The sequence below is a fragment of the Haliaeetus leucocephalus genome, unplaced genomic scaffold (assembly GCF_000737465.1).
Source record: "Haliaeetus leucocephalus isolate CR32 unplaced genomic scaffold, Haliaeetus_leucocephalus-4.0 Scaffold702, whole genome shotgun sequence".
Classification (NCBI taxonomy): domain Eukaryota; kingdom Metazoa; phylum Chordata; class Aves; order Accipitriformes; family Accipitridae; genus Haliaeetus; species Haliaeetus leucocephalus.
Genome location: NW_010973138.1, coordinates 5,843,171 through 5,866,613, shown reverse-complemented (window position 1 = coordinate 5,866,613; position 23,443 = coordinate 5,843,171). Strand labels below are relative to the sequence as shown.

At 37.3% G+C, this 23,443-nt stretch overlaps 1 protein-coding gene across 5 annotated transcripts in view; it reads left to right on the top strand.

Moving 5' to 3' along the window:
• The window catches only part of ITSN1 (intersectin 1 (SH3 domain protein)), a 111,893-nt gene that overhangs the window by 71,965 nt on the left and 16,485 nt on the right, over positions 1-23,443 (top strand). For 4 of the 5 annotated variants that reach the window (XM_010580378.1, XM_010580379.1, XM_010580377.1 and 1 more), the window contains 5 exons: positions 4,055-4,176; positions 7,308-7,425; positions 11,460-11,651; positions 21,679-21,800; positions 22,690-22,796. In XM_010580378.1, the coding sequence (XP_010578680.1) occupies positions 4,055-4,176; positions 7,308-7,425; positions 11,460-11,651; positions 21,679-21,800; positions 22,690-22,796 (661 nt within the window). Of the gene's footprint in view, positions 1-4,054; positions 4,177-7,307; positions 7,426-11,459; positions 11,652-11,969; positions 13,781-21,678; positions 21,801-22,689; positions 22,797-23,443 lie in introns of those variants that run through there. The other variant, XM_010580381.1, reaches the window with a different exon arrangement.

Here is a 23,443-nt window from a genome sequence, read left to right as displayed (position 1 = left end):
GAACCAAACTAAATAGGGGGTGCTCCATGCTTCTATGCTGTCCCTTTCTCTGAGGCTTGTTCAGTTTCACAGTGAGGTGGTTCAAGGATGTGATCTACCAAATCTTGCTGTATTTCCGCACACACACACATGCATATGCACGTTTTGTTTTGTGGGGAGGAGATTTTGGTTTGTCTCCCTGAACTGGTTCACTGTGTAAGAGGAGCAGGGAGAGTAGATTGCAGCAGCCCCAACTTCATTTGGCTTATTTTACCTTTACATAAGAGCAATGGGCTGCTGTGGTCAAATCTTACTGATCCATTGAATCATACTGATCCAAATCATACTGATCTATTGAAAGAAGGGCTTGGAAGTAAACTGCTCCTGCCATTTGTAACTTTCATTTGCATGATTAAAAATAGTTACATTAATAGATACAAAGCTCAAGAGAAGCAGACAAGAATAGAGATCTGCAAAACCTCTGGAAGCGGTACCTGGTAGGAATAGTGAGAAGATGCTGATGGGGCTGGCTGCTTTTTCCATGCATGGGAGAATGGTGGACAGCAAGACTTCAGCCTAGAGTACCAGCCTTATAGTCACTGGTCTCCTGGATTTGAACTTTCAGTGGAGACTGGGGGGGTGTTGACAAAAGCTGTGTTCAGTATCTTTTGGAGTTTAAGAACACTTTGAGAACAATCCTGCCTCTTTTTCAGCAAGGATGTTTTTGCTATAAATGAGCTGCAAGTCCTCAGCCAATGTAAGTGAAATGCTAATGAATGAGGTGAAATATTCCTGTTTATTCTAGAAGCAGCGGGACAAGTGGGTGGGAGTTGGTAACATGTGTGTGTTGAAGTGCAAAGGAAAAGAAACTGCTCTCTGAATTCAAGCAGCAATATGATTATATCTGTGAGAAGGCTTTTTTTTTTTTCTAAATGTACCTGTTTTAGTAGAGGCCACATTTTTTGGCCTGAACTGTAATTGAATTGGATCTCTTTTCAGTAATTCATTACCTAAATAAATCAAAATTAAAAAGCCCTTCCTGGAAGGAAAGCTATTTCTGTTTTTTTAATGTTTTTGCTGAGTTGGTTTCTCTAACTTTCTGCTTCTCTGTGACGTGGAAGAGCTGAATGTTAAACTTGTAATTCATATTGTAACTTATTTAACACACAGTCCACAGTAAAAATTCTTTATGCTGCTGGTTGGTGAAAGAGGATATCTGATACCTGGAGCCCTGTAAATCACCTTTTTGTGGCTAAAAATGAGAAATTTCTTGTTCTGAGAGAGATGCAAGGTATAAGATTTTTGCTCTTTCAGTATGGTATGCTGAATATTATAATTGCCATGGTAGTGAGAGAAGTTTTTGCCTGATTAAAAAAAAAAAAAAAATTATTTTGATGAACTCCCACAGTTAATTTGTTTACTTGTGTTCATCTTGCCTCCTGAATGGCTCTAGGGTGGAGGAATTAATGTGATTCTGTGGAAAAACCTGCAAATGCAGGGAGCTTGCAGACTTTCTAGTAGTATAGCCATGTTTCCTGCCAAATAGTTTGCTTGCTTTGCCTTCATACAGGACAGACTGTGCTGCTGCTGGGTTTTCTCTATGTAAATCTTTCCGCTCTCCTATCATCATCTACTTTTTTTACTTATTATCTTGGTACTTACTTAGTACTTACTATCACCTATATTTTACTTAGAAATTCTTTCTTCTGTCTTCTGCTTTCACACTTTGTGTGCTGTCTAAGTTCCAGATCCAGGTTTAAAGCATCTTTCTAACTCTCAGCTCCTAGTTTTTCATCACCTGTTTGGTTCCACCTCTGTGTGCCTGCCTTTCCCCTCCTTGAGTTATCATGAGGGAGGTTCTGCCATAGATAATTCTGTGTGTGTCATTGTTTGCAGTGACCTCAGATTGCTTGTCATCTCTCTGCTTCTTCATCCTCCTTATGTTGTTCTTTTACATCTTTAATGCTTCTTTGACCATTTTTAATTTTCCTAGTCATTCTTTTCTTCTAAATTTTAAGTAAACCATCTGATCATTTTCCTGGTGGTCTTCAAATAATTTTGTTGTTTCTTCCCTGCAACAAAACCTCCCTCTGTTTCAAGGGAGTTGGCTTTGTGGTTTCCTCTGCCTACAACTGCATTTTCAATGATTGCTCCCTTTCTCTGCCTTGCCAGCAGACACCCCACTCCTTTCACAGCCTGTGGGTGATGTTTTGTTACTGAGCGCCTTTGCTGTTTCTCTTGGCCACAGGAAGTTTGGCGCTTGTTGACAGAGAGGGCCAAGTAGGATGATGCCCAGCACTGTGTTACTTTCTTAGTATGGCTGCCCATAAGAAAGCTGGAGACCACTTCTGTGTACTTGCTCCCTTCAGCCTCAGTCCCTTTTGCTGTTGTTGCTGTGTTTACTGCTAGTCCACCTCACTCACAGTCGCATTGCTTTCCGCTGCTTTATAAAGGGGTAAACTGATGGCAGGTATGACCTTTTTTCTGCTTAGTCTTCCAGTGCCAGTTTTTTAGGATAGACTAGATTGAAAATATATACAAACAGTAATCATAAGTGGAAAAAAAAAAATCTGATACAGGTTTTTTTAGTCAAGATTTTCAAATAAAAGCTAAAATCTCAAGCAGTATACTGATCTGTGATCAGATAATTGCTGAGGTTTTAAATTAAGCTGACTGTATTTGCACTGAAGCAGTTGAGACACGTTTCTGTGATCTTGTACTACTAGCTCTGCTGTGGGCTTGTTCTAGGATAGTCTTTTTCCAAAACTATAACCGAACTCAGTGCCCGCATTGGCTGTTTGATGGTCCCTAATTTTATTTGATGCATTGCCAGATAAAAACTTCCTTTGTCTTAAACACAGGGTCAGAATTTACTATTCCTGGAAAGGTTCTTCATAACAAAAAACCAAATTCCCCATGCCCTCCCCAACAAACGAACACCTGGATCATTCTGTTAAGGAGGATGCTTAAGTGATGAATGACTGTGTACTGGGATCCTAAAGTGGAGTTTTCAGCAGTAACAACACTACTTTTGTACTGCTTAGGATCTCTGAGACCCCTTATACCTAAATGAAGGCTAAAAATAATTCCCCACAGATTCCCCTTAGCTCATGGCTAAAAAGGGACTACATAAATGTAGGACCCTAAAAGGTTTAGTTTACCAAAAGCTAAAAATTTCCCAAATCTACCATCTTTTGTTTATGAAAGGTTCCCAGTTATAATATTAAACATGTTCTCCATCACCCTAAACATGGTTTGATGACGTGCTAAACCTGACTTAAAAGCTATTAGTACAACAGCAAAATGCCTGCAGCTGCTTATAAGCTCCTGTCAGTTCAAATTGGTTCAAAAAACAGGTTAACCCTGCCAGACTTTGTGGTGACTAAGTTATCATCTCTCTTTCCACAACCACTGTAAAATGGAGTAAACTGCGTTGTCTACTTTGGCTAATTTAACGGAGAGATAATCGTGAGCTCACAGTTACTCTGCATCAGATTCTTGCTGGTAGGTGATCAAATAAGGCACCACTTTTGTATTAATGTTCATGGAATAAAGATTTTAAAATAAATGCTGTTTGTTACATTTTGAAAACATTCTTTTTTTTTGTCTAGTCTGGTGGTGAAAAATGTTCTGCAGGCCTTCATTAGTTTGCACCTCTGTTACTGCAACTTCTTCATTATATTGTCTTCAATGTGTATCTCCTCTTTTTAGGGAGCTTAGTCTAAACTGATGCTACAAAAATGTATTTATTGGAAAACAGTATTATGACACTTGATTTTAAGAGCCATACAGCTCTAACGATGGTCATTATTCTTTTTCTCTATTTCAAATATTTTTTATATCCTACCCATAGAGCTGCTGCACCTCTGTTTTATTCCTGTAGTGCGATGAACTTCTGATCTGTTTTATGATTACCATATGTTTTCATGGAACTACATAAATACATAACAATTTTATGTAAAGAAATACAAAATGGTTGTACTGTGCCAGTGATAATAGCAGAGTTAATGTTGTATAGAATGTGTTCAGTTTTTTCCAAATTAACTTTTTTTTTTCCCCCCCCCTGCTTCAACAGAAATTGCCCAAGTTATTGCCTCTTACACAGCAACGGGTCCAGAACAGCTTACTCTTGCTCCTGGTCAGTTGATTCTTATCAGAAAGAAGAATCCAGGTGGCTGGTGGGAAGGAGAGCTCCAAGTTAGTTACTGTTTTTTTGAAATAAAATTCCATGTAAAAAAATTTGTAATTTTTTAGTAGTTCAAAATGATGAATGCATCAATGATAAATAATTTTGAAAATGTTCTGCAATTAAGCATTTACAAATAAAATGCCTTTACAAAAATATACATACATTCAATTCTTTGAACTTTGGAGGACAGCAGGAGGAAGCCATTGTGCCTCATTGTAAGTCAAGGATATCCATCTCACGAATCAGACCCAGCCTGTGGTCCAACACTTGTACATTTTCCTGGAGGCCCCTCAGATATAAGAAAGGAGTGGATTTTAGGGTGTATTGTTTTGGCTGCCTTTGAATCCTCCCAGTCTCATGTCCAGTAGTCTTCTTCATGTGAGCAAAAAAGCAGTTGTCATGTCAGGTTGTGGGGAAAGCCAGCCATGCAACAGGAGTGTATGGGACTGTTGGGTTAAGTGACAGGGTCTACTCGTATGTCCCATTCCAATAGTGACCAGGCATATCACATGCATTTGGATCAGCTGATACCTGTGTGCACTGTGAAAACAGAAGAAATACTGGGGTGTGCAGTCCTGAATGTCTTCCTAAGAAGCTTTCTAAATTGCTTCAGCCCAAAAGTTTGGCTATCACTTTTGTTGAAAGATTGAGAAGTATTTTACAGCAGTGGTTTTTGTAAGATGGCCACCACTTTTTCAGGTTGCTTAACGAATGTAACAGTGTAGAATACCAGTTTAATAGCCCCATCTCAGCAACAGCTCAGTTTAATGTAGAAGAGTGAAAAGAATGGTGTCTGTTGCAAGCATCAGGTAGGAGAGAGCTTTGGTCTTGTATCAGAAGATAACAGATAATCAAATATTTTAACCAGGTTTTTTTTTAAAAGTAGAACCTGACAATCTGGAAACTTTGTTTCTCTGTGACTTTCAGTGGCAAAGCTCCTCTCCCCCCACCCCCCCCAGTACCACTGAATGAGGTTTTCTTTGGTTTTGTTTTTTTAACAGGGAATATTACATGAAAGAATGTAATCAATTTATTTTTGCAATGCAGATGCTTCAACTAACTCAGATTATTTTTTTTTCCACATTATTACCTGCCCTTTTTGCCTTTCCTGGTGATATTTTTTCATCTTTTGTGGAGAAATCACGTTCTAGGATTGCTTTGCTTTTCACTCTCACTAACCTTTATGTTGTTGTTAACTTGTAGCTTTAAAGAGTCTCACGTTAAATTATTTTAAGATAGAAAATAGGCTTCACTGGGCAAGAGCTGTCACAATCACCACTTAGCAGCTAATGTGAGGGTTTTTTAAAAATTAATTTTTGGTTGTGTAAATACTTATATGTAGCTTTGGGTACCTTACTATCTTGCATATGGTTTTACAAGTTGTTTTTTTCTTCATTACCAGTCCCCTACCTATTCTTTTCATTCTCCTCCTCCAACACTGTAATTGTAGTGCTCCTTTGTTTTGTGAGCACAAAGGCTAATGCAGCAGCATGGTGAAATGGATTGAGGAATTGATTAAAAATAAAAACAGCAACTCCTCCCCCCCCCCCCAAATAGTGAAATTATGACAAGGTTTGGAGAAGGGCACTAATATTAACTTATCTTTATGCATTTAACTTCAAAGTGGCAGATTTTTTAGAATTGTATGTACAGTTCAGTTTCAGCCTCAAGGAAGTTTTGATCATACTTGTCTTAGGGGTCAGAGTGAAGGTAAAATAAGGCAAATGTGTTAAGCATTACTTTGCTAGGTTTAATGCAGTTTTCCAGAATATCTTAAAATGAATGATCTAGGTACACTTTAGATCAAGTGCTTTCTTTTTCAGTAAAGCAAAAGAGAGGGAAAGAAGTAGTTAAAGAACAGTATATGTGTTAGATGTTAATTTTACTGAAAAAAAGTAATCTTTTTTTTTTTAAAGGCAAAATTCTACATGCCCAAAATTCCAACTTTGTTCTAACAACACAAGAAGAGAATAAGTAAAGTAATTCTTAATATAGACTTAATAGATTTAGAAGCTGAGATTTGATTCAAAGTTTTAGAATAACCTTTCTTTGAGTAAGGATTTATCTTCTGGTTTTTTTCACAATGAACAACGCAGTTGGCAAAATACCAGGATGCAGTTTCTGTCAAATTCCTATCCTGCTTTGGTAACACAAGCTTTGTCACACTGGGTTGGACCTGCAGTTTGTCTGTCCCAGTATCCTGTCTCTGACAGTGACTCATTGCAGCTGTGTTACAAACGGTAGAGCACTGCTGTGGGCCAGGTGTAAGATAACATGCTGCTCTCTCAGCGTGCACACACACATGGACCACACACACACTAATACATGTGTGCACCACATTTTCGTACTGATGTTTTCTGATTAGATAGGTATGAGAACATCTAGTGTACTTTCCAAAACCTTAACATCTGTTAATCAGAATCATTTGGAGAGTGTCTATCCATATGTATTTGTAGTTGCCAAAGCTTAATTTTTGTTTGATTGGAATCTGGCTTTGGGATTTTGTATTTGAATCCAAAGTTTACCCATTTTTTCTTGCTGTAATCTTTTGCTGTTCTAGCACTTGGTTAATGTGACATGTTTATACTCTGTTGTTTGGGCAGGAGATACTATTAAAAAGTTTAGATACTCCTTCTTTAAAAGAAAAGAGGTCATTTAGATTCTTAATCTCTTAAACTATCACAATCTAGGTATCTATTTAAATGCAATTCTTTGCATAATGAAAAAGCATTTAAATGCTGCCACTCATTAATGCAATAGCTAGCCTAATATTCTCGAGTTATGGTTTAAACAGAATCAGGAGGAATCTTTCAGAAGAATCAGGTTTGTAGTATTAATTATAAAGCACACAAAGTAGGAAGACGGTTAAGTGAAAAATCACTCAAATTAGTAATAAATAAGTACTGTTTAGATATTATAAACTACTGTTTATATATTATGAAAGCTTACTTAACGGAATAGAAGTATCATAATATTAAACTATTGCCACAAAAATAGTCAACTTTTTCCCTATAAAATGCATTTTTCTTACCCTAAAATAGTCAGTGTGACTGCAAGTAGTTAAAATATTGGCGAAATAACCTTGTCTAAGGATCTATTGATGTGTTTAATCCTCTTAAAAGAATTGTTTTTTTACTAGGCACGAGGAAAAAAACGGCAGATAGGATGGTTCCCTGCTAATTATGTAAAACTTCTGAGCCCTGGTACCAGTAAAACTACACCAACAGAGCTACCTAAATCAACAGCATTACCTTCAGGTAAGCAATGCGGTTGCGTTAATAAAGTTGCTTTTGTAATGTGTGTCACTTACAATAGGACCTCTAAAAATAATTATGGAAATTCAGTAAGATATTTAGTATCTGTTATACCAGTCACTTTAGTTAAACTCTTCTTTTTTTTTTTTCCTTTTCTTCTTTTAAATGAGAAATACGTACAATTGGTCTGTATGTTTATGGTGGTAGCCCCTCAGGTATGAACTGTTGAGTGCTAAATAGCCGTCTGTGACATTATATCTTAAAGTATTCAAATTATCAGGTCTATTTCTTTGCACTACTTGTAGTAAAGGAATTTTTAAAGGTTCAGGATGATCCATGGCAGTTAGGCACCTCTCATTCAGAACCTTTTATTTTTTCCTAAGGTGAAGTGTGAGAAAACCACTCTGATGAAGATTTATTTTTTGTCCTTTATTGCTACTTATTTTGAGGTTTATAAAAGGACGCAAGAGTGATAGACCATTGTATTTTTGAAGCTTTTTGTTACAGCTCCACTACAGGCAGTATCAAACAGTCCTGCTGTCACTCTACTGCAAGGTATAAAGGCAGGCAGAAGACTAAGAACAAAAAGTTCATTCCTTGTGACTGTTTCAGTCTTGAACCATTTGGGGCTTGTGAGTTGGTGTAGTACTAAGTAAAGAGGATTCTTGTCAGTCAAAAACATGTAGAATGCATGTATTTTCTTCCATAAGCCACCCAAAAGACTTGACATGGTTGTCAATCATCTGTTTGGATTTAGTTGAGGGTGGCAGGGGGCAAAAGCTCACTGCTTCCCCAGGCCAATTTTTGACTGTCTATCATTAAAATGAAATAAATGTTTCTAAATGAAAAATGGTTGTGAGCATAATTTTTTCCTTTAAATATGTATGAAGGATTATCATGCAGTTTATGGAACTAGAATAAAATACTGAGGTATTAGTTTAATGTGTTATTGGTATAAATAAAAGTACCATATCAGAGAAGGCAAATGTTATAAAAGGTTACAATTGGTTCCTTTGATGGTAGTCATAAAGATGCAGAAAATCAGACTTCTATAAAGACTCACAAGTTTGGGTCCTGCAGTTAAAATGGTAACTCAGCATTAAGACACAAACTTTTACAAGGCTATATGGTGGGGTTTTGTGGGTTTTTTTTAATTATTTCAGGTTTGACAGTCTGGGACTTTTCAAACACGCTAATAAAACTTTTTAGTACTTTTTTCATTGCCTAAAGAACATCATAGTCTTAATGGCATTCATTTTTATCAAATTCAACTTTGTTATAGACCTTTCATTTTGGAGGATGAGAAGAAGAATCTTGTCTTTCCATTATGACAGATGACCTCACTAACTGTGTGTTTAATGTAAGAGGTTAAGAGGTTAATGCTTGAGAAGCATCTCCGTAGCAGAAGTATGTTAGTGGGGAGGCTTACTATAGCGAAAGACATGGAAAGCCTGAAGAAAACCATCTAAAAGGATTCAATAATTCCCAAGGTGGTGCATTATGAAGGGTCTGAGAGTGTGCCATTACTGTCTGGGTTTTGAAGGTAGGGGATCCATCAGAAACTAGTATCATCAAAACCTCTGTTTCTTTTGTCATTTTGTTTTGATGAATATGCTCTTCATCTGCCATACTGTAATGCAAACTGCATGACTTGAACAACCTTTTTTTTTTTTTTTTTTTTTTTTAATTCTGTTGCATGGACACTTTTGCTTTATATTTTGAGGTTTTCCTAATTTCTGACTGCTTTGTGTGTGTTCCCTTCTAAATTTGTGTCATGAACATGTTCTTCCTGGTGTTGAGAAATGAAAAGAACTGTTACTGCTACTTGAAGCTAGTCAGGCATAAGGAAGTTCACGATACAGGAATAGTGGGAAACATGTTTCAACCATTCTGCTTGTTTAAAGAAAGACAACATTATAGATTGTACTGGTCATGAGTGTTGTATGAGAACCTGGATCCCCTCTGCTGTTGCAGTAGGACTAGTATTAATCAATAGACAATCTTTCTAAAAAGGAAACAAATGGCTGAAAAGCACTGGAGCTCAGAGAAGGTAGGCTATAGCTTGCGTCTGTTAGTTAGTAATGGCTTTTGGAGTTTAAAATAAGTGAAGAACTTTCTTGCTGGGACTACTATAAGAGCTTCCTACATAGGACTAAGGTGTATTCTAAGCTTTGGGACCAAGTGTAAAGAAGATCAAGATGAGGTCACTGCTTCAGGTTCAATTGAGGAGTCCTGTCTCTTCAAGAATTCTCTTAAATTACCTTCCCAAGTTTAAGGTGATTCTTGGGATCGCGTGGGACTGTTCAGATATTCCGGTGATACTACTGGACAGCACCAAATTTCATAAAATTCTTTGAAGTAGAAGAGAATGATCTGAATGAAAAATTCTTGAAAGATATTAACTCTAGAATGGGTTACAAATCTGTTAATGTACACATTGTATTAAGGTGTGGTCTAGCTTAAATTTTCTATCATTTTTAATGTTAGTGATAACCTGTAAACCTGTAACAAGAATGCTGTAAAACAGATTCACAGGTCTTTAAAGTGAAATGTGAACATCAATGGTGTTCACACATTTGAACTCATGTTAGCACAAAACTACCTAAAACAGGAGTACACCGTAATATACATTCCTTTAGAAATGCTGGTTTATCTCCAGAATACCAGGGAAATGTACACTTTGGTTAGTTGATATGCTAGCTGTTACAAATGACGGAGTCCCCCTTTTTTAAATTTTTTTGTAATTTTTTTTCCCCCTTTTGCAGATAATAAAGCTAAATATTGAGACATATGCAGAGTCCTGTTAAATGTGGAGTTTATTTGATTATGATCTTTGTGAACAGGCACAAAGTATTAACTAAAAGAGTTGAATAATTTCTGAAATATAAATTAAAAAAGAAGAGAGGAGCTATTTGACAAATTTAAATAAGTTGCTGGCTGAGTACAAGAATGAAATAAAAGAAAATTTTAGGATGAATATAATGGAGAGAACCTGACAGCAAGGCTAAGTAGATAGAAGTCTTGGGTCTCAAGGCAAAATACTAGAAGCCCTGTGACTTGGCATAAGGAAAACATTAAACAAATAGAGGATATTATGTATTTAAATAAACAGTCCTGCTGCTTTAGAGAATTAAGAAAACTGCTCTATTATAATTGAACAGAAGCAGCTGTATTCTGAGAACCAGTCAGAGCTGATGAGTTTCACAGTAAGGAAATAGAAAATAGACTGCTGGAAGCAGTCCTGTGGTGCCAGAAGGGCAGCCTAAATGGCCGAGGATGCTTTTTATTTTTCTCATCCTTTCCAAGATCTTTGTGTTCCTAACACCTCAGTGGTACTATAAGGATATCACCATTGGCTTTCTCTTGAATTATAGAGTTGTGATGACCATGTCTGGTGCTAAATTAGAGAAGAGTGCCTTTTTCAGGCTTCAGGTAGTGGAACTTAAAATGTTTCCCAGACTTTCTGTCCGTTGATCAGTTCTGGTGGAAAGGATACTTTTCAGAACAGGTTGGTGAGGGTGCAAAATGCAATTTTTATAAATGTGCGACAGATTTGGTGCTTTTGTGGGAAAAAAAAAAATATATGAAGCAAAAGAGAAGTGTCAATAGAAAGCTAACATCCTTGAAGTGTTTGACTTTTTGCTAAAATTTTAAATTTTTCCAACCTTCTCCTACTGTTGAGCACTTCCAAATAAAAGTATCTTGGGTACAGTTCCAGGCAAGTTATACTGTTCTCAGTTTGCACTGCTGTGCTCTGCCCTCCCTGATGTGATCCTGACCCCTCAGTCAGCTTACTGAGAGCAATGCTCTTAGGAAACTCTGGGTTTTTAAATCTTGAGCCAATTTGTTGAGAGCTCAGCTGAACACCAGTACAGGGGCACAGGAGAGAGGGGCAGGACCGTGGCAGGACTGGTTCAGATCAGCATAGTGTCTTGGAACTATGCTGTGACATATGTAGTGTTCGTAGTTGGTTTATGCATAGCTTATGTTTTGCTTAAACATTACCAGTGCGATAGACCTCTTCCTTTATCTTACAGTGTGCCAAGTAATTGGCATGTATGACTACACTGCACAGAATGATGATGAGCTAGCATTCAATAAAGGCCAGATTATAAACGTCCTTAACAAGGAAGACCCGGACTGGTGGAAAGGGGAGGTGAATGGACAAGTGGGTCTCTTTCCATCCAACTATGTGAAGCTGACAACAGACATGGACCCAAGCCAGCAATGTAAGTGAGCCTCTCTGCTGCCATGCTGTGATTATTTGTGTAGTACTTTAAGATGAAACATGCAGCATTGCTGTGATTCTGCTGTGGTTTGCAGAACTCAAAGCTTCGCCACTGCTGCACTTGTCAAAGTCTCTTTGAAGACCTTCTGTAATGCAAACCTTATTTTATGTTTGTTTTATTTTTAGTTCCCATCCCCTTTGTAGCATGTTACCCTTTATCATTTTTGCACCATGCTGTTTACATGCCTGACTCATTTTCCTAGCTTGAATTTGCTCATTGTTTTGTTTTGCTTATGTGTTGTTTTCCTCCTTTTTCTAGGAATCATATGTTGTCCATCCCCCACTCAGGCTTGAAAGTCCTCAAAGAGACCCACTATCCCATATCACTGCCCAGAGGGATGATGGGAGATGCAGCCTTGATCATGTGGCTTCCAGCATGATCATCTACTGCCTTCTGAGTAGAAGAACACACTGCAGAGCAGTTTACCTCATTTTACATTAGTTGCATGTAATCGCAATGTTTGAGTTAATTACCTACAGATATAGACGCAAAATTAAAATGAAACAAAACAAAAAAAAAACACAAAAAAATCAGAGGATAGTGGGTCCTTTTGTGGCTTTCAGAGTTACCAAACTAATTTTTCCACCTTTGCACAGGTGCTTTCAGTAGTTTTAAAATTATTTTTAAATATGTATTTTAGCCTTTTAAAGGAAAAGTATAAATTAAATTTCTTCATTGCAATTTTGTTTGTGCAAAAAGACCCACTATCAAGGAATGCTGCATGTGCTATTAAAATTGTTCCAAATGTCCATAAATTTGAGACTTTATGTATCTTTCTTTTTTATTGTTCACTTGTCCAGTGTTGTCAATATGTCTTCTTTTTTTTTTTTTTCTTTTTTTTTCAATTACAAAAGAACAGAAGGAGTTAAATCAGTTTAAGGAACTTTAAATGTGCCCAATTACAGATAAGGTATTTTGTTGTAGTTATTGTACTGTATGTATCAGGTGTTCCTTGTTGAGTGTGTAATACATTGCGGAGAGAAGAAATTAACTTCCTTCCAATGCAAGAGATATTAACCTTGCATAATGATGTTATCCCAGTTATGTTAATTTTATTTTGCACATTACTTGTAGCTGCATTCAGTTAGAAAACACCCTGGTTTGTGTTTGTCTCAGATGTTTCATTTTTTGCATTTTCGTATTAGAAATCAATAGAATGCTACATTCATGTGCGATTTGAGAATTAACTTCTTTATTTTCATCTTGGTTACATGAAGTTTCATTTCTCATTTTTGCTTTCTTATGACTATGGAACAACACATTTTGAACAAGTAATTTTCCTGACAAGAAAGAATGTATAGAAATATCTCCCTGCAATTAATTTCCAATGTTTACATTTTTTTAAACTAGACTGTGGAATTTATACAAATTAATATTAAATGGAGCTTACAGTCAAGTTTATGTAGTAGGTGTGCTGTAGCTAAGCCATGATTGTCTTTCCAGCATTAGTTGCAAGCTCTTGATGAAATGCCTGGTGCTGTCAGTGCAGAAAACCCTCTCTTCCCAATGCCTCAAGCACAATATAGCCGTTCTACTAATTACTTTGCCATTTAGTTATGTTCTGGTTTATGTATTTCATTTATTTCTAAATTTCATGCTGGCAGTGTTGTAGTGTTTCTAATCCTACCCCATCTCCCTCCTTCTGACCCGTCATGCGGTGCAAAGAACAAGTGAAGCTCCTTATTCAATTGCACTTCAGTATTTCATCAGTATGAATGTAAATTATATAAATATATAAAAACCTGCAGCTTTAACAACTGTAATACAGCCTTTAAAATTAGTTACATGTATAGATAATTAAATTCTTCATATAAAAGATAGACTAAAATGTGTTTGTTGTCTTGTTGCTGTGTACACACAGAGTTCACCAAGTGGCGTTAGTGCATGTAATGAGTTTGCCACCAGAACAGCCTGAAGCCCACCTGTTTAATTTCAGAATGACACTTGTCTTGTTTCTTTGAATATTATTTGAATATAATTACTCAGATTGGATTGTCTGCAACCTTTTGCACCTTTCTTTCTCTATTCAGTGGTTTCTACATGTTACAAATCAGTTGATATTTTTTGACACTATACTGGTAGATGAATTAAGTATTCTTTGTTGTTTTACCATGGGTTTATGTTGACTTAGGCTTTGTGTTTTATGCCAGAAGCTCTAGTCTTAAAACATGCAAAATTGCACAGATTTTCTTTCCTTTTAGGGTAGTATTTAACATGCACAATTTTTTCCTTTACCACTTTGCCATATAAAAACCAAAAAATAATTTTCTTCTCCATCATAGCCACTTGCTAAAAAATATGCTGTCTGGTATATGACAGAAATTGAACAGAATGTAATACCTGTACATTTCAGTGCCCATTGTTTTGCTTACTGAGGATGATGTAACCAGATTTTACTCCACTATTTCAATATTTTGTGCATTAAAATGTTATTTTAATGAAAGGATATCTCCATTTTCCCATAATGAGCTGTTGTGTTGAAAGATTTATAACTTGACTAAAAGCATTTGTCCTAAGGGACCTTTTGGTTTTTGTGACTTCAGGCCAGAAACATACTTTCTCTGTATATTGAAATATTGGCAATACTTTGGAAATAGAGGATTCAGATGCTGCTTTTTTTTCCCATAACTTCAAGTGAGAAGAAAAAGAACTCTATTATAATAATCTGCAGGCTACATGTTTTCTAACATGCTTCTTAAAAATGCTGAAAGTGATGTCTCATAAAAGATTTTCAAAATCACAGCACCCTAAAAGTTCCTGGGGTCAGTTTTCCAGTGAAGTGAAAAGAACAGCTTGAAGTTGTCCCTCTGTAGACACTCACCCACATTTAAAATGTCCTAGACAAAGATATTCAAACCATTGTGGCTTATATTGACATACATTGTTGAAATACCTATAATGTTTATTTACTCAGTTATTAAAGTTCTTAAGTGTACTGCTATAGCTTGGCATGGTAGTGTTTAATCTTCCTCATAATCAGTGATTTCCCCTGAGTAGCAGGAAACAAGATATTGCACTTACTCTTTCTTACCTGTCTCGATTTTTGTTTATATATAGATTTATGAGAAAGGGAGTATGAAAGCAATTCTTTAATAAAGAAAACTGATTATTTCCATCAAAAAGAGTAGTTTTCCAGGGTTGTGTCTCAATCCAGTTTTGACCCTCTCTGCTCCTTCCTGGTTCATCTGAAAAGACCTTTAGCCTCCTAAGGCATACGGTCCCCTCCCAAAGCCACAGATCGCTTGCCTCTTGTGATGGAAATGTGCCCACACTCTTGTTTCTTCGGTCCTTGAATTTGTGGCTGCAAAGGCAACACGAATCCCAGTCAAGGCTGAAACAAGACTTGCATAGACAAAAACAAGAAACCATTCACATGATTTTTGATTTAGTCTGTATTTTAAGTTAACATTAAGCAAAAGAGCAGTCTCACTGCTGCCTAGTCAATTGAATGCATTCTTTATATTAACTTTCGTGTGCCAAGTACCTTCTCCCTTTGCACAGGAGCTGTCACTTGAGGGATGTAGAGGAGACTGGATTTAGAGACCACTCCAAGTGGTGGTGGGCTTTTTTGTTCACAGTTTTTCTGCTTACCTTGAGAAGAATGTCCTCTGTATTCGGCTGCTGAGAAAGAATTCCCATGGATATTCTTTTGGGGAATTTGTTAATATCAATTCCAGTACTTTAAATCTGTCCAAGACATCTTGGAGTCTGAAATGTGGGTTTATCAAGAACACTTTGCTTTATATTCAGAATCAGTTTTATTTAAATCTCAATTCTTTTGGCGCTTCAGTGGCATCTCTTTCAGTCCCAGTGAGCTCACTGAACACATTTTAAAATGGCCTATTACCATAACCTTCCAGCAAGGCAGCGAAATAACTGCATGTTCTGGTTTTGTTCTCTGGTTTTAAAGCAGTTCTTTTTAGTTCTTTATGATTATTGACTCCAGCTATTTAACTTCTTGTTAAATAGCTCCTTATATGCAGTCCTCTTCTGATTACAATAAATGGCTTATTTTTAACTTTTTTTTTTAGACAACTTCAGTAAATCCAGGGACAACATATCTCAAATATTATTTAATCAGTTGAATTACAAGCCAAGTGCATGTACACAGACAACTGGATAACAAGCTGCTGCTTAGCTAAATAGAACACACTGCAGTGACCTTTTGATTCCAGACCCTGAAAGAATGTTTTCAGAAGGTTGTCCTGGATGCAGTTAAAAACGTAAATTATTTTCACAAAGACTTCATTTCCCGCATGTAGACTTTATGGTCTTTTGTACTTGTTGTTTGATAGCTTGCAAAGGAGTACTTTAATAAGTACATTAATAAGGAGTCATTTTGAGTTATTGTCCATGTGAGGAGAAATCGTGAGAGTTATCTTAACTATCTGGCATAACCTAGTAACGTTAACAGTGTGTGTAAACATAACTCTGATACACGCGACAAATTTCTATAGCTCGTGACTGCAAGTTTCACAGCTGTTTTGTTCCCCTCCCCTTTCCATACCTCTTAATTTGGAATCTCCTTTAAAAAGAATAAAATCTGAGAAGTAACCCTGTAGCCCTGTAGTGCCCCTCCTCAGCACAAAAATTCAGATTGCAATGTCTGCGTAGAGCCGGAAACTAATTTGTATCAAACCTGTAACTCTTCTTCTGTAACTTTTTTTAATCCTGTGAAGCAACACAGAATAAGAAGTCAGATTTTAAAACAAGTTTAATCTTGTTTAATTAAGCATTTCATAGAAAAGGTAGGTGTTAGTGTCTAAAGCTGGAAAGATGTTTATAGCCGAGATAGCTGTCCTACAGCAAGTGGGTGTAGAGCTTTTAGAAGGTATTGGATTCCCTGTGGCCTTGATCACAGGATTTAGCTCCATTTTCTAGCACAAGTTTCTCATTTGTTTCTTCGTGCCCTACCTACCTTTTTGAGTCTGACTCCTTGGTAGCAGCGGCCCTAGCAGCAAGAAGGAAGCTCTGTGCCTGTACGCCATTCAGTTCCTGACTTCTGCATTTGGTCTGTCCAGGTACCAGCTTTCACCCACAGGGTGCTGATCTGATGCTGCCGGCTCAGCTGAGTACCCACCAGTGGACAGCTGTGAACTGGTGCCAGCGCTAGCAGAGTGCTAGTCTGAACTGGTCACAAATCAGTGTCACAGATAAAGGTTTTCTGTGCCCTGGCCTAGATGGCTGAAACTGGATTCATGTTTTTCCATCACACTCATCTCTGCCAAATGCAGTTTTCTCTGCTGAATTGTTTCATATGTTGGAGTAATTCTGGGTCCAGATGAGTGTTACAATCATCTGGTTTGATTCCTTCACTTCAATTTTTTTTGTGGCTGGAGGGAAGACCTGAAGCCAGGAAAGATGGTGGCTGGAGGTCTGCCCGAGAAGGTGAAAAAATAATAAAATGTTGTTTGAACTTTTATAATACTACGTTTAGTTACCACATTTCTGGTTCCAAGTGAAGTACCTGTACAGCATCTTTATTTTTGCGGAAGACCACATAAAATTGGACTGTGCAGTTCCTTCTGCTTGGATCTGTGGCTGATGCTCTTGACTGATTTGCTGTTACTGTACAGTAAGTGGTCAGGGGCTCAAGATAGGTCCTGAGTCATAATTCAGAGGTGAGATTTAAAGTTACTTGATGTGATGTTAAACAAGTCCAGGAGTTGGTTAACTCTGCCAATTTATATTTTTAGATGCATCCATGCTGTCACATGTAGGATTTTATTCTCCCCAAGCAGATTCTGGAAAGGGAGTAGTAGACATGTTCTGGTTTTTTTCTGAAAGGACTTAGTAGGTTTCCTTCCCAACTGTCTCACGTGTTGTCTTCCCCTCCTTCCTTTGACTGAAGATGAAAACTTTTTTTTTTTTTTTTTCACAGAAAATAAGGTATTAACCTAAAACACTGCATAAACATTTTGCTATTGCAAAATGAAGATGGTGGTAGTGTATCACAAGTGTATGTTGTTGAAGACTACACTCCAGCATGTTCTAAAATTCAAAAAAAAAAAAAAAAAGAAAATGAAAATTGTTATGAAAGATCCTTGAGTTTGTTGCTTGGCCTGTGTGGATTGGCAGTGGCAATCTGTCCACCTGATAATAGCTGACTGGTGTGAACAGGAGGAGGAGGCACATGCGTTAGTGGTGACTGGTCTTGGCAAAAACGAAGTAAGGCTTAATATTTTGCAAGTGGCGCTTGCCAGACTTGTTTCTAGATCCTACTTCCATCCGTCTCAGAGGGAAATGCTCAGCTCTAACAATAAATGGACATACTAGTCCAGCTGAGAAATTCTAAACATGCTGAAGTTGTTGAAAACAGCTGTGAAATGGGATTTTGCATCACAGAAGCTTGAGATGGAGAGATCTGTTTGATTACCAGACTCTGTGCTGTCCTCAGCAAAAGCTTGAGATAGTTTTATATATATATATATATATAGGGAGATTAGTGGTTGTATCTGAAGCTAGTTGATAAGAAGACTGAACAGTGAATGCTGTAATTCATCTGAGTGAAGGAATGCTATCATGGTGTGCTATTCCTCCCTGCTTAAGGTTTTGGAGGAAAAGTGTGACATAATTTTTTACTGTTTCTGGTTCCTTATAATAGAATAGATTCCTGTCTACTGTGATCTTGTCATTACATACTGGGCCAGCATGAGGTTTTCAGTGAAATCTGGCAGTTACGTTGTTTAGAAAATCTCCCCAGATTAGAAGAAATCAGAAGTTGTGCCTATGTATATAGATTAGTGAATTCCAGAGCATAACCTTCCTTCTGAAAAAGCAACATCTCTTGCCCATTGCTTTCAAGCTTAGTGGTTAGCTTGTAAAACCCGTATTTTCAGGGCTGACTTTGTAAGGAAAAGGAGCAACGCGTTTACCTCTTAGAATGATATTTGAAAATTTTTTTTACATTTCTGGAGTCCCTTAATCCTACAGGTCCTATGGTGATAGGAGGAGGTCAAAGCAAGGATTTCTAGTTACAGCATTTGTATGTTGGTTCTGTAAGTCCAGACGAGAGTAACCAGTCTGGTGAGTGTGTGCAAATGCTTCTGCTTGGGGTCGTACTGATTATTCAATTAAAGGGCAGACATTTGCATATTTACAGTACTGTGAACATGCCAAGTTAACTCTTGTGATTTCCCCATTCTTTTCTGAGTTTACTAGATTGTAGCTAAGGATTCAAATTCAGCATCTTCCAGATGGGATCCAACACTCTACTTTCTCAGAGCAGGAGAGAAAATATGAAAGAATGGGACACTCAGTAACTGAGACGACAAATGCCGGTGCCTGATTTTAAGTAGCTGAATGGCTGCATGCATGAGGGACTATCTGTGTGCTTTAAGTTAGAAACGTTAACCAATTCTACACTGAGGTAAAGTCCTGTACTTTACCCATGGCAGAGCTTTCACATCTGTTGGTGGAAATGTCTGATATCAAGTGCGCTTTCTAGCCCCTAGCAGGAGTCTCTTTTAGCGAATGGAATTCATGAATGATATTATTACAGCTGCAAGTGGAATTTAGATGTTCATAAAAGTACTTTGCACAGTACTTTGGTGTCTGTGAAAAACTAGCTAGAGCCCTATGGCCTGACATTTCCACTTGGAAAGGAACCCAGTTCTTCTTTGGTGTTTTTAATACAAAGACAAGAAAAATTTTTGTACTTGTGCACCTCGTGAAGAAAATCCCCTATCAGAAAAGTGTCTCCTGCATGTTCTGCTCAGAAGAAGGAAGCAGGCTATTTTCCCAAATACTTAGTGTTCAAAAGTAGACCATTTGCTGAAGTTCAGAGTAGCCCATTTACATCTGGGTTGGCTGGCTGTCAAGCTAGCTGCTATGGTATATTACAATTCAAAATGTTAAATGCTTCCTCTAAAAGGTTGGTGGTTAGAAACCACACTTCAAACCAAGGTCATCAGCAGCTTTGAACAGTAAACTTCCCCGGTCTCTAGAGAAAAATAATTAAACACTTTGTTCACTTTTAATGAAGCTGATAGTGCATGGGGAGAACTAGTTCTGTTTGTTAGACCTCTGTTTTACATGATATCTAAGAAAATGCTCTAAAAGCAGCCATTTATTAAACAGCAATGAAACTTTTGGCTTTTGAAATGTGCCTAGTGCTTTGACTATTTTGGCATAAAATTCATAATTCTCAAAACCTACTTTTTATTTCAAGCAAAATTTCAATTGCATCTTCTAAAGAACTGCAATGTACTGTATCTCAAAGGAGTATTATCAATATGCTTATGCTTCCAACCTGATCTGTTCGCAGCTTCTTAATTATAGAGGAAACTACCTTGACTGTTTGTATCTACTTCCCCGCCCCCTCCCCCCCCAAGTCAAATCTATCATTACCTTTTCAGGAGCACAGATTAGTTGAAACAGCAGTTGAAGGTAGTCCATGGAAAACTTAATGATGGTACATGCAGACCTTGCTAGTGGCATAGTGCAGAATCAGCTCCTGAGTTATATTCAGGAAGCTAAAAATGCAGTAAATCCTATCTAACTATTGACTTTATATGCAGAGAACTGAAAGAGTTGTCAGGGGTGTGATGTGATTAGGAGACGTAGTGGTTCACTTTGTGAAAGCATATGCAAACATCTGATCTAAAAACATCCCTGTTGGGTCTCAGTAGGTTGGTGTCATTGTTGATGCTGGTGCACAATGTAAAAAAACGCCTTGACCATTTTAAAGCCTGTGAAGTGAAGGTGCCCTTGAATATTTTTCAGTCAGAATTTTTTCCATAAGGAGAGTTTGTTTTAATGGGGAATATACTGAATTTGCCCATACTTTGCTGAGGAGTTGGGGAAAGAATTAAACCGAAGAATTTTGATTGTGTAGAAATAGTTGTAAATACCGCATTTTTAAAGCAAAATGTTTTCAACCTGTTTGAAATCACCTTTTCTTTTTGAAATGCATTCTATTTTATGCAGAAAAATAATAAAAAAAGTTTTAAAAGTGAAACAAGAAGAAAACATTGTGCCTGCCAGTCTTAGAAGAATTTAATTAAGCTCAGCTTAAAAATACTGGCTTAAAGAAAAAATTGTAATTAAATGTTCTGTTCTAATTCAGAATAGAAAATAAAATTTGGATTCTAGAATTTACACAAAAATTCTAGCATCTATACAGGATAAACACAAGGGAGGTGTTTTGCAAAAATTAAAGGACAAAACTGATGGAAGATGAGTTCTTCGTTACAAAGTTTTCCCATGCTTTTAAAGACAAAGGAGAGCGATAATCAACCCCTTTGGCTTGGCCTATACGTTAGTGAACTCTGTGGAGCAATCTCCACTGACCTTCATGTGTTCTGGCTCAAGTCCTTCAAATATTTAGAAGCAATTTTTAAATTGAAGTGTGAGGAAGTAAATAAGCTCTGCATTACCTTCTTGATTAGGATGCCTACTTTGACTAGAAGGATAAAGGCAAACCTTGAATTTAGAGTATCAATAGGATGAGGGCTTATATATAATTCCAAAGTGCCCATCAGAGCATTAAGGTCACTATAGCACTCTTTCCTAATTCTGTTCCCTTATAGGATACCTCTACATTTTCTTTGGCAGTAATACCAGATGAAGTCTTTGCCCCCTTTTTTATTAACAACCATCCATTTGGGGATTTGTTTTACAGTGTGGCTCCAGTTGATTGACACAACTAAAGGGGACAGCGAACTTCAGAGTGAAGTTGGCAATGGGCAGGTAGCGGTGAGGGGGTCTTTAAAGCTTTGCCACCAGAGAAAAGTTAGCACTCAGAAATGGCCTTGATTTTTTTTTTTTTTTTAAAGTGTTAAATACAATGTTTTGAGTCATTAAGAGATGAAGCATTGTTAGCCTTGTGCCATTACTTGTGAATAATGACTAAGTGAACTGAACAGGCAGTGGTTACTGTTCATTAGGTGTTACTTGAACTGCTACAGATCTAAATCAATTTGCAAATGACCGTAAGTAAAATCTGGGATCCTTTTGTGTTTTCCAGGGTGTGCAGACTTGCATCTTCTGGATATGTTGACACCTACTGAAAGAAAAAGGCAGGGATACATCCACGAACTCATTGTCACAGAAGAGAACTATGTAAATGATTTGCAGTTGGTCACAGAGGTAAGAGGGCTCAGCAGCTTTAGAAGCAGGTTTTAATCACTCATCTTTTTAAAGTAAATCAATAATTTCACTGTGCCAACTCATTTTATATCACTGCTGTGTTTGACTTCCTAGGGATGATCTGTATTACATTTTCACATCTATGTCTATATAGATATATAAATATATTTGCATGTGTGTATGAGTGCAACTAATGTTAAGCCCTTGTGTTACCATCACCAAAACAGTGATGTTTAAAGTATCATTCTAGTAAACCCTTTTTGCTCCTGATTTTGAATGTTTATTTCTTGAGTAGAAGTTCTTAAAGCTTGAAGCGCATTTTCCACATTCACAGTGGCACTCAGTTATCACTTACTGTGATTTTCTTTAAATGTTACAAGATGCATCTCTTGTGTGGAAAAAAAGGGAATTGGTACAGGCAACCGACAGACAATTCTTTTGACAGAAAAGGAAAGCCCTTTTTTGAAAAAGGAGTCAAGATATTAAAACCTGAGATGCTATGAGATAAATCAGAACTTCCATAAAAGAGTCCAAAGTAAAATGTGTTTTCAGTTGTATTATCAAAGTAATCCTGGGATATTTTGCAGGAGACCTCTGACTAAAATTTCCACGTTTCAAACAGATTATCCAGGTCATAATTAACACCACCAACACAGATTTAGAGTATTCTCTTTTAAAACCATACACCGCTCACAAACGTATTATCAGGGAGCACTATGGATCTCTAGGGCACAGCGCATGTTTGAAGTCTGTTCCACTGAGTGTCAAGTGCTACTCTGATGTAAAGTTTTCTCACCTCCAGACTAAGGATATAAGCATCATTAGTCTTAGTCACTTTGATTATACTTATCGCATACTTTCTAAATTGCTTAATTTTCTGAATCTATAGATCTTCCAGAAACCACTAATGGAATCGGAGCTGCTAACAGAAAAGGAAGTTGCTATGATTTTTGTTAACTGGAAGGAGCTGATTATGTGCAATATAAAACTACTGAAGTAAGTGGTTTTTCTCCCCCCATACTTAGCAATAACAAAATCATGGGCCTCTCCCCCTGCTTCTCCTTTTAGCTGCATGAAAATATTTGCCACTTATGCAAGTAGTAACCAAAAGCGCTATGCATTTTTCCTTGTTGGAAAAAGCAAAATATTAACAGTGTTTGCTATGACTTACTGTTGTTGTTGAGAAGAGTCCAGCAGTTCTTTGCTGAGTCAGTATTTGCACTTTGCTCTTGATGTACGTGTGCTCCAGAAGGCGAGATCAACCTCTCCTGAAAGATTACTGCCTGCCAAGGCTACCCACAGTCCTGTTGTAGACTTTTACTTCCTCTGTCACAGCCCATACACAGCTCCAGTCCTATTATCTGTCAGTGCAAAACTGGGCACAACAACCTCCTCCCGTATCAGTTAGCTGATGCATTCCTTCAGTTATTGTAGGCTTATAGCACCTGAATGACCTGTTTTGTGAGAAGCGGTGCCAACAAAGCCTGGTTTCCTATGGATTTGTGTGCAGTGTACCCTACACCTTTCCTTCCGAAGTCTCCAACTACTGCAACCCCAACTCTTTACCATGAAACTCCACGCAGTGCAAGTATCCTTATTTCTCCCTTCATTCTCTGTGGTCTCTGATGGATTCAGTTCCTTCC